Source organism: Malus domestica, chromosome 01 (assembly GCF_042453785.1).
Source record: "Malus domestica chromosome 01, GDT2T_hap1".
NCBI lineage: Eukaryota > Viridiplantae > Streptophyta > Magnoliopsida > Rosales > Rosaceae > Malus > Malus domestica.
Genome location: NC_091661.1, coordinates 15,776,621 through 15,788,843, shown reverse-complemented (window position 1 = coordinate 15,788,843; position 12,223 = coordinate 15,776,621). Strand labels below are relative to the sequence as shown.

Genomic DNA, 12,223 nt, shown 5'->3' with positions numbered 1-12,223 from the left:
CATTTTGGTGTAAAGATGGGGCTTGTGGCCCTATTTGGAGAAATAGCAACCGGCCACTTATGATGGTATTTTGAATATAATTACAAGATATTATGTCAAATAATATTTTGCAATTAATTTGGTAATTACTCCTAATTTGAAAATAATAATTGGGAGTTACCTTGTGGGTAAGGATTTGATGAGGAGTAATGAGGATTTTGAATAAATACAATTTTGATCACTTTTGACCTTAATTGAGCCGTTATTGTTTGTTACATGCGCGTGTGAATCCTGGTGTGCCTCAAGGGTAATTTTATTTTTTTAACCCAAAAGTCCACGTGTCGCCTCCATAATTTTCTTGATTATTTTTTGCTTCACAGTGAGCATGAAAGAAAAAATAACTCGTTCTGCGTAAAGAACCAAGTTGTTTTCAGTTGTCCGAGCATGTTCATTTTTAATGAAAATGTCCAACAATAGTTGTCAAATTTTAACTGTTAGTCTCAGAGTAAGTCCACCTATTTTGCCATGGCAATGGATAGCGGACTAGGGCAGTTACTATTCACGCTGAATGGTAATTGCCTTAGCACAATTTTTATTCACAATTTTTTTTTTCTTCTTTTAAATGCATAATGAAATTATTTAATAATTATCATACGGGTAAGTTAGTATTGAGCAGGATATTCAAATATGTCCATAACTATAGAAAAAAAAATATTTGATCTGATTTTCGATAAGATTTACGATTGCACTTAACGCGTTACGTGTCATTATCAATTTAAAATCTTTGCTCCGATTGGTGATAAGAGATTCAATTTCTTATGTCGTGTCACTTGTCCTTAATTTTGACATTGCCCCTTTGTTGCCTTCTAATTCATGTAATTTTGTCTACTCGGTTGAAATAATTTTGTCTTTTAATTCATCTCTTTAATAAATCCCACATGACAATTTACATACCGGTCAAACTAAAAAACTTCACAACTTTTAGTATTCATATTCAAAATTTGAACGTTTTTGGAAAGTCAATTTGTGCACAGGAAATTTGGAATGTAACGATTACATCTACCTATGATATTTTTAATTCATGTATTATATTAAGTGGATGATATGATTAATGTATGGATAATACTTGTGAAACTTACTCTCGGGCAAGTGGTGGAGCACGGCAGCTCCGGCGACCGTTGACAGGAAGACGACGACGGACTATTCCATCAACCTTAACATATTCCTAGTGGCATAAGCATCTACTGTCAAACCGAGGGTATACTCCTTTAACTTTAACTCCACTGTCACGGTTAACTGTGACAAACTATTCTGGCAATATATATTCTAGCTCCGTTAATGGAATATTTCTTCTCCAGCGCTCATCAACAAGTGTATAGCCTTTTTATACCCTATTGTTTTGTTATAATTCTTTGCATTGCAAACTATGGAATGTTCTTACTTGTGTTATTTCTGCTCATTATAAGTGTCTGCACATAGTGTATAGCCTTTTTATCTATGTAGTCTTTCTTGTTAAGGAACAATACTTAACTACTAAAAAATGAGTAAGAATTCATACTTAAAATTCTTTATGTTCGAATCATAGAGTTTTTGTTTATGATCATAACCGTTCATATCATGATTCACTTTGTAAAGATCATCTTTGCAAAACATGAATTGCAACTAAGGTCAATTGATTAATCTATTGTAGCAAATACATAGAGGGTTCGTAATACTTTTATCAATTATGTTAATTTGTTTTTATACATAACTAAATGACCTTAGTTTTAATTGATTTTTTTGCTAAAACGATTTTTATAGAATGATTCATAATAAAAATGATTTTGATTATAAACATGAAATTCTATAATTAACTATAAAAAAAATTTTAATACGAATTCTTACTCATTTTATGAATAATCAAGTATTATTATTTTTTAAGTCGCCCACCACATCCATCGAAGATATACTTAAAAGTGAAAATGCCTTTTATGTTTTTTTCTTTGTATTTATTTCCAATTTTCAAATAAAATGAAATAAAAAATTTAGGGGACATAGAATAAGCAAATGTTTCATACAAATCTGCAAAAATCATTTCATATTCAAATTCATTCAAATGGATTCCAAATCTGCAACAATGCCAAGGGTTATATGTATAATTCCACCCACTATGTCATTTCAAAAACAACTATCACCCTCACACGTGTGACCTCTTTGAATGGCAAAAAGGGAACGGATCCCCTCCTAAGCCGAGGAAGCTGAACTTCTTAAGCAAATTATATGGACCGTTAGATTTTAATCCAAAGATTATAAATAAATAATTTATCTAAAAATTATAATAATTGTAATCATTAGATCAAAATCTAACGGCTCGTATAATTTGTTTAGAAGACTTAGCCTCTTAAGCTTTGGAGGGGATCCGTCCTGGCAAAAAAGTAACCATGAAATGTCACAAGACACCCCTGCTCACATGTGGAAACGATTCCACGTCCTCACATCGGAAACGTAAAACAATTTGAATAATAAAAAGAGAACATTCAAAATTTACCAATGCCCAACGGTCGGATTTTCTGCCTCACTCGCAATCGTAGCCGTCGAGTCTTCAATCTTGCTCGACATTTAAGGCCAGCTGCCCAAACTTAAGCACGCATTTTCTCTCTCGACAGAGAATGCGCAGTAAAAGATACTTTCTTTTTCAATTTTATTTTCTTCCGTATTAGAGAGTGACATTCTGTCATTTCATTTGTTTCCTTTTAGAGAGAGAGGAGATTTGAATGTGGATTTGATTTTGTTTGTATAAATATTCACCTGTTGTCTGGTTGTGTTGGAAAAACAAAAAAAAAGTTCAAAATTTTGAAGTGGGTCGATTTTGAAATCGGGCTAGCTGCTTCTGCTGCTGGTTTTTAAAAATTGGGTTTCGACCGTTTCCTCCTGTTTCTCTAATTGCAAGCAGAAATTGTTTCTGGGTTGTTTCTGTAACTGCCACTTGAATGTGAGTGACTGAGATGCAGAGAGAGAGAGAGAGATTAAATCCAGTTGCTTTGCGGATTTTGGCAGCATTTCTGAGTTGGGTTTTGTAGTTTAGAGAGAGAGAGGGGGGGTTTGAAGATAAATTTGATCTGGGCTCTGCTGAAGTTGATCACGGAGAAACTGGGAGGTTTGAAGTGCAAGCTATAATGGGTTGCTTTCTGAGGAAAAAAGAGGACAAGCTTCTGTTTTCTGAGTCTTAAAGGTTAGTTCTTTAGATTCTCCACTTCAGATGTAAAAGAAGAAAAGTTTCATCCTTTTTACACTTTCTGGAATTTATCATATTTACTAATTACTTGTAATTCGGGGTATCATTGCTTTTCTTTTGTGTTGCAGTAACAGAAGGGACTGACAGCGAGAGAGAGAGAGAGAGAGAGAGAAGAGGGCATTTGTCTCATCAGTTGTGGCTGTCAATGGTGGAAGCCTTTGGATTATAATCAAAGTCAATTCAAATTGAGGTATTTGTTTGATGATTTTTTCTTTGAATTTTCTTGAAAGTAGTTTGTGGGGTTTGGTCCATCCATCTAGCTGAAGTTTTAGACACACTCTATTTGTACAACCTGGGATGGATAGAGACTTGAACCTTCTCTTCAAAGTAAAGCCTCTCTCTCTCTCTCTCTCTCTCTCTCTCTCTCTCTCTCTCTCTCTCTCTCTTTCTCTCTCTACCCCACGTAGCTTCATTTATGAGTAAAAATGGTAACCAAGCCAAGAATCCCTACTTTCCCATTCTCTTTCCATAAAATCTCTGATCCTTGAATATCGATCAAGACTGGTTATAATTTTTTACAAAGCGATATTCTGCTTTAGTCTAATCTAATCGGTAGAAAGATAGATTCGAACAAAGGATTAAGATCAAGTTTTCTCTTGATTGATCTTGATCGTGGTTGAAAAATAAAGTTGCTGCTTTAAGTTTCACTCACCAATATACCCCTCTCTAGTCACATATATTTCCCTCATAACATCTTACTAGAAGAGAAGACTGATTTGATTTCAGTTACCAACTTTAGGCCCTCTTAATTGGACGGCACTGCTTTCTGCTTAGCATTTTAAAAGCAAACTTTTATAATATTAGAAGTTTTTAATCGTCATTAAAAAATAATTTTTTTTAGGATTTAATTTTGGTTTGGGTCATTTAATGATGGCTTGCCAACAGTGTGTCCTTGGGCATCTTTTAGGTAATTTCCCATATGGTTGGTCGAATATTGTTTTCAGCAAAGCAAGCTTGCTGTGATCATATAAGATTCTCGAAGCTATTGATGTCGCCCCATTTGTTTCTATTTACATCTAATAATATTATTGCATAATTTATATTTTTTATGATTGCAACTGCTCCACTGCCTTTTAGTTTTATATGCACATATCTTTACTTTGCATTTTCTTATTTGTTAGCACTCTAACAACCCTGTGTTTTCTTCCAAGTTCCAGTTGCTTGAGCTCTCGTATCCAATTTGATTCAGATCATGGTGGAAGAAGGCGGCAATGAGGTTTCGATCTATACACGATCAGCAGAAGAATGGTTGTTACATGCTCGGGAGCTTGTCCCATTGGCACTGAACAAGGCAAGAGAGGTTAAGGGGTTTCCGGGTCGATGGAAGATGATCATTTCGAAGTTGGAGCAGATCCCTTCGTGTTTGTCAGATTTGTCTAGCCATCCGTGCTTCTCCAAGAATGCTCTTTGTAAGGAGCAATTGCAGTCGGTATCTAAGACGTTGAAGGAGGTTATTGAATTGGCAGAGTTTTGTGTGGGCGAGAAACACGAAGGAAAACTTCGGATGCAGAGCAATCTGGATGCATTGTCTGGGAAACTAGATTTGAATTTGCGGGATTGCAGGCTATTGATCAAGACCGGGGTGCTTGGTGAGGCTACTTTGCCTTTAGCAATGGCTGGTTCTTCAAGTGAGCAGGAGGCTGCTGCCAATGGGAACATAAGGGAGCTGCTTGCGCGGCTTCAGATTGGTCACTTGGAGGCAAAACACAGGGCTCTCGACAGTCTCGTAGAGATCATGAAAGATGATGAAAAGAATGTGCTGTCAGTTATGAGTCGTAGTAACATTGCTGCTTTAGTTCAGCTGCTCACTGCAACATCTCCTCGTATCCGAGAGAAGACTGTGACTGTAATTTGCTCACTTGCAGAATCCGGAAGCTGTGAAAATTGGCTTGTTTCTGAAGGTGTTTTGCCACCTCTGATAAGGCTTGTTGAGTCTGGCAGTGCAGTAGGTAAAGAGAAGGCTACGATTTCGCTTCAGAGGTTGTCAATGTCCTCTGAGGCAGCACGTGCAATTGTTGGGCATGGAGGGGTTCGTCCACTGGTTGAGATCTGCCAAACTGGTGATTCTGTTTCTCAGGCTGCTTCTGCTAGCACTTTGAAGAACATATCAGCTGTCCCCGAGGTTCGACAGACTCTAGCTGAGGAAGGCATTGTAAAAGTTATGATCAATGTCCTTGATTGCGGAATTTTATTGGGTTCAAAAGAATATGCAGCAGAATGCTTACAGAATCTCACTGCAAGCAATGACAATCTCCGAAGGTCTGTAATATCAGAAGGTGGAATTCGGAGCCTGATGGCTTATCTTGCTGGCCCGTTGCCACAAGAATCCGCAGTTGGGGCATTGAGGAATTTGGTTGGTTCAGTTTCTATGGAGGTTTTGGTTTCTCTTGGTTTCCTTCCACGCATAGTTCACGTGCTTAAATCTGGTTCACTAGGGGCACAGCAGGCTGCTGCATCGGCAATTTGCAGGGTTTGCAGCTCAGCAGAGATGAAAAAATTGATCGGTGAAGTGGGGTGCATTCCTCTCCTCCTCAAGATGCTCGAGGCTAAATCAAACAGTGCAAGAGAGGTTGCTGCGCAGGCAGTTTCAAGTCTGATGACCTTTTCACACAATTGCAGGGAAGTGAAAAGGGATGACAAAAGTGTGCCAAGTCTAGTCCAATTGCTTGACCCTAGTCCCCAAAACACAGCCAAAAAATATGCAGTTTGTTGCCTTGGATTACTGTGTTCGAGTAAGAAATGCAAGAAGCTGATGGTCTCGTATGGAGCAATCGGGTACCTCAAGAAGCTTACGGAGATGGACATCCCTGGAGCGAAGAAGCTACTCGAACGGCTGGAAAGAGGGAAGTTGAGAAGTTTCTTCACAAGAAAATAAGAGGAAGAAATGCAAAGTGTACTTTTGGTAAGCTTTGTGAAGCTTCTGATGTCTGATGTAGTAGCTGTTTCATGGTCTATATGAAACGATGTAATCTATGTTATGTATGTTCTGTTATTTATAAGGTTTATGAAAATATTAAATCTCTGTAATTCTGTTATGTTTTTCTCCTCCGCTATCTGGTGCAATTTCTGGGATGCCATAACAATTTTAGCCCTTACATCAAAGCTTCCCTCTCGTCGCTTCACGAGCGATTCTTAGATATCATCGGTTGTAAATCATGTCTCTTTCTCTGATCAAGTGACATGGTTGTTACAACCCGTGAAAGGGAAAATTTTGTCTCTCGCCACCTATCGATCGATCAATTTAAATGGTGCAAGCTGTACAAGTTTCTTATTATGGCATACATTAACCTCAACATTTACATTTCGCATCAGTCCATCTGTATATAACTATTATTTATGTTGTGTTTTGGAAGGTCGACTATCCTCACAGTCTCGCAAATCCTGCTATATTTCTGATAGTTTTCTTTCATTTTCCCATCTCCACCAATCCAAATTGATTCCAAAGAAGCAGACCAACACACTTCTGATAATTAGTCAAATTTCCCAATAATTTAATCTCATTAGAACCGCATTTGCATTTGGGTGCCTCATCGATTGGTCCAGTCTTCCAGAGCTAATATATTGCTTTTCCAAAATCTACTTTCCAATGAGCACTTCTGCTGAGAAGCATGTTCTAGGGACATGCTTCAAATCAAGTGCTAGGCGTAGGCGTTGAGAGTATGAACCACGTATCAGAGAAAAAGTAATGTCTAATAATTTATATAATCACAAGCACCTTCCTCCTATTATCAATTAGTTTTAGAATAGAAGTTCATATTATATTACTACATAATTACACTTGTATATCTTCCTGGAGAATGAAAATTTGCATTGCAACCCGTTACAAGTTTTGACCCGTTTATGTCAAACGCTACTGAAAACGCTTTTAACACTCGGACTAGTTTATAATGAAGTTGTTACTTAATTTTATTGTTGAACTTGATTGTCAATTTCCAATTTTAGTAGTTAGAGAATGCTGCCAAAGATCCTATCCACTGAAGCTTATTAGTGGGAAAAAGATAAACTCCAAATCTGTCTCTAAGTTTTAGTTGTGGTTGCATTGCATGCACAGAAAATATGAGAGAAACAAATATGACATCATGGAAGATGTGCCCCATTATTATTTGCATCATGCTAGCACAACTTCAGGGATGAGGATCCCATCCGGATCCAAATGGTGGGAATCCTATGGATCCTCACATCCTAACTGTTTATTGTATATCGTGCGATCAGTTTTTGTCAGGTACTATTTGTGTTTAATTTTAAACAATAAAATTCAAATGATTTCCTGACCACACAATATACGATGAACGGTTAGGATGTGAGGATGCATAGGATTCTCGCCATTTGGATCCGGATGGGATCTTCATCCCAACTTCAGCATCTGATTTTGTTTTGGAAAATAATTTTGAGCAACCTGATTTTATTTATTTTAGGGTTTCTAAACTAGAGGATGTCCCTTTGTTTTATGTTATTTTGTACAATTGTTTTATGTTATTTTGTACAACATTTTCACACTGAGTTGAGGAGAGAAGAAATTGTTTATGAAATGCATCACAAATCTAAAGTTCTAAAAGACCCTAGATGCTAGTTGGGTGGCGGACAGGAGCCTAGCACTTAGGTAGTTTCGTTAATTTTAATTAAATTCATTATATAACATATAAATAAATGTCTACTTATACTTAAAAAATATATACATAATTGTACTAGGATACATAAATTGCCAAATAGAATGAGATATAGATTATAAAATATTAAAACATATTGAAAACATGGGGAACAAAATATAATAGTATTCATCCAAGTATTAAACAAGTCTCTTACAATTTATTGAAAAAATAAAATGCAAAATGAAAGTTATCTATTTTCTGTTTAAGTAAGAGTCGCGACCAAGTGGTTAGACGGGTGCCTAGGTAGGTCTATATGCATTTTCTTAATTTTAAACGCCTAAGGATTAATGAGGCCAAACTTAGGCAGCATTAGATGAGAATTTTTAGAACAATGTCAAATCTAATATACCTAGCTACAATGTTATGAGAAGGAGAAACAAATAATAATTTGTAAGAAATGCAAGTGTACTTTTTGCAAGCTTTGTGAAGTTTCTGAAATAGCAGCTGTTTCATGGTCTATATGGAACTATGTAGTTTATGATATGAACAAGAATGCGCAAGCCGGGTGTAATCTATGTTATGTATGTTCTATTATTTATAAGGTTTATGAAAATATAAAATCTCTGTAATTCTATTAAGTTTTTCTTCTCTGCTATCTGGTGCAATTTCTGGGATGCCATAACAATTTTAACCTTACAAGCTTCCCTCCTCGTCGCTCCATGAGCGATTCTCAGATGTCATTGGTTGTAAATCGTCTCTTTCTCTGATCAAATGACACGGTTGTACACAACCCGTGAAAGTAAAAATTGTGTCTCTTGCCACCTATCGATTGATCGAATTAAATGGTGCAAGCTGTACAAATTTCCTATTATGTCATACATTAACCTCAACATTTACATTTTACATCAGTCCATCTGTATATTTATGTTGTGTTTTGGAAGGTCGACTATCCTCACAGTTCAGCAGATGCTGCTATATTTCGGACAGTTTACTTTCAGTTTTCCACCACCACTAATCCATGATTCCGAAGCAGCAGACCAACACACTTCTGATAATTAGTTAAATTGCCCAATTATTTAATCTCATTAGAACTGCATTTGTATTTGGGTGCTTCACTGACTGGACCGGTGCTAATATTGCTTTTCCAAAATCAACTTTTCAATAAGCATTTTGTCACGTCCCGGACTTGAGGTCGGTAGATAATCCAAATCCAAAATGCGAGTGAAATTAAAAAGAAACTAAAACGAGATGAAAAAAAAATCCTCTTATATAATTACCAAGAATTTATTATAAGGCTACAAGTAATAATAAAATTCCTATTCTTACAATGATAAAAGAAAATTCCAGTCTCCTATCTAATTTGATCTCATCACGTCTACCTTCTTCAGTTGCCTAGTTTGTATGCTTGCAAAATTTAGTTAGGGTGAGCTTAAAAAGCTTAGTAGGACTGAAACCTTCATATACATATAACTGACAAATTTTTTAGGTTTCCCAAGGTATCCCCAGGCAAAGCCCAGGACTAATCCTTCGAGGTACTGTCGGGCGCATATGCGGGGACCTCTCCCAAGAAAGTTTTCTGCATCCACAAGGGCTCGAAACCGAGACCACTTGCTTAAGCGACCAGAGCCCCTTCCACTCTGACCAACCTTCATTGGTTATAACTGACAAATTTCAATTATCAAAGAAGTAGTTAAATATACGGACAAAATAATATGCATGAAAGCAATGCAAAACACCTTCTCCACTCCCGTTAATTTGTATAATTAAACAACAACACCTGCATGTCCCATACCATGCATTTTACTACTATAATGGTGATCTAGAATACTCAACTACCAACTATATGAACTAACCCCCTTTTGAAACCTCTCTTTTGTTAGTTGTCTTGCCTAACTCTTCATCACCAGTCCTAAATTACCGAATAAATATCATGTACACTTTAAGTTGACCTGAGACCTGACCAAAAGTTGAGCCGCTTTAACTACAAAAAAAACCCTAGTCACTACCATAATTCCAAACTCCCCTTCTCAAATAAACCAACAACCATTTCCTACACATGAGTAGTTCACAAGTATCCCAATTCATTACTTACATAACAAACATAATTAAGTAATCATCCAGAAAACATCATTGGAATCCAATTCACATTCAGAATTGGCACTCACATCCAAATAATTTATCAAACAATAATCAGATGTAATATTAATATAAATAATCGTAACATAATAATAAGAAGGTTTCCAAGTGAGTGATGAGTGCCATTCAACACATTTCTTCAACTCTTACATTCCAATGAGTAGTCTGTAGGAATTCCAGGAAGAAGGAAGAGAGACGTCAATCTAACTCAAAATTGGATTAATATTCAATTATTATATATATATATATATATATATATATATATATTGTCAAACAATAAATTTTGTTGCAAAGAGTAAGGAGCAAGGGCCAACATACATAGATACATTATAAACTTATATGTATATAAATCAACTAAAAGAATCTCAATACTAAAAAATTCTATATTTTATATGAAAATAACTTTGAAATAAATATGTAGGTTTTTAAATGCAGGTCTTCACACACTTTTACTAAGAAGCATGTTTAGGGACATTCTTCAAATCAAATGCTAAGCGTTGAGAGTATGAATTGTCTAATAATTTAAAAATCACGAACATCTTCCTCATGTTGCCATTTAGTTTTCGAATAGATGCTCACATTATAATACTACAGAAATACAATTGTACATCTTTCTAGAGAACAAAAATTTACATTGCAACCCGATAAATGTTTTTGAACTATTTCTATTAAACGCTAATGAAAACGCTTTTAACAATCGACTAGTTTATAAAGAAGTTGTTCCTTAACTTAATTTTGTAGTTGAACTTTATACTCAATTTCCAATTCTAGTGGTTAAGAATTCTGCCAAAGATCAGCTTATTAGTGGGAAAATATAAACTCCAAAATTTGTCTCTGAGGTTTTAGTTGTGGTTGCATCTTGCATGCACAGAAAAGATGAGAGAAACAAACATGACATCATGGAAGATATGGTTTGTTATATTTGATAACTAAAGTGCACCCAACGGGCCAACCCCATCATTATTTGCATCATGCTAGCACAACTACTTCAGCATCTGATTATATTTTGTAAAATAATTTTGAGCAACCTGATTTTATTTATTTATGTATTTATTTATTTTAGTATTTCTAAACTATCAAGAGGATGTTCCCTTGTTTATGTTATTTTCTACATTTTCGAATAAATTGTTTATGAAATGCATCTCAAATCTAATATGCCTAGCTACAATGTTATTAAAAGAAAAACAACTAATAATCATTTGATTATCTTATCTATGTTGCATTCCTATTAGATTAAGAATGTGATTGTGTAAATACTGATGTATCTAGAGATACCTTGGAATATTCCTTAGGGTTAAATATTATTTTATTAGAGTTGTAATCCTATTAGGACAATAATTTAACCTTCCCTACTGCTATGAATAAAAGCATAATATGATGATATAACACACACTTCACAAACACATATCTTGCCGCTGGCCCCCACTCTCTAGCCCTAAATATAATTGAGTAAATTAGGTCTACAACAATCTATACTATTATTAAGAGAAAGTTCTTAGTCTTTATTATGTTTATGTTCAAACTTACGTAACTTTTGGGATTTTAAATTTGACAGTTTGGTGTCATTGTTCTCTTCATTCCTAAACATTTGGGGCCTCCTAGAAGTCAGAACGAAACTGAAAAAACAAAAAACAAAGTGAAACAAGAACCAAACTTAGGGAAATTGCTAAAATGTTCTCTTTCATAAAAGATTTATGGTTAAGAATACGGGGTGGAGAACTACTGCAAAAAATAAAAGAGGTATTGGCCGATTTCCCAACACCCCCCCCCCCCCAAAAAAAGGAACTTGTAAGAAGCTACCGCAAGTTTTCACCCTGAACTTGAACTTTAATTTTAGTCAACTAGATCCTTAACTTTTATAATTGGCCAATTTCTCGCCTGAATTTTAACTTTCTCTGACACACACCGACTGGAGTCGAGGCATGCTGGCTGTCATGTGAGGGTGACGTAGCCAAGTGCGCAACATAAGTGATACTAATAAAAGAAATGTGAATAATTAAAAACCAAAACAAAACTTATTTAACTAGAGATACTATGTAAGTGTATGAAAGTGATCAAATATAAGATACACGCACATCAGAGCATAGGTAAAACGAAAGTGCAATCGAACTAACTAAGTACTAATTATACAAATAGGGAGAAGATCCCTACTTTTATTTGTGGAAATGTTAGAACTGCCGTGTAGTCTTTGTGAGCCACCAAAGATGATCAGGTACCTAAAACTTGGAATGGCACAAAACAGAAA

At 35.6% G+C, this 12,223-nt stretch overlaps 1 protein-coding gene across 3 annotated transcripts; it reads left to right on the top strand.

Moving 5' to 3' along the window:
* The first annotated feature begins 2,605 nt into the window (after positions 1-2,605).
* Positions 2,606-6,288, top strand: LOC114820720 (protein ARABIDILLO 2-like). 3 transcript variants are annotated; one of them, XM_029091953.2, is made up of 3 exons: positions 2,606-3,190; positions 3,322-3,443; positions 4,411-6,288. In XM_029091953.2, exon 3 carries the CDS (start codon positions 4,446-4,448, stop codon positions 6,126-6,128), a length of 1,683 nt encoding a protein of 560 aa, XP_028947786.1. In that variant the 5' UTR covers positions 2,606-3,190; positions 3,322-3,443; positions 4,411-4,445; the 3' UTR covers positions 6,129-6,288. The 3 variants fall into 3 exon arrangements, with proteins under 3 accessions (XP_028947786.1, XP_028947807.1, XP_028947821.1); XM_029091974.2 differs by having other exon boundaries at positions 4,405-6,288; XM_029091988.2 differs by lacking the exons at positions 2,606-3,190; positions 3,322-3,443 and adding an exon at positions 3,971-4,160.
* Positions 6,289-12,223: the final 5,935 nt, after the last annotated feature.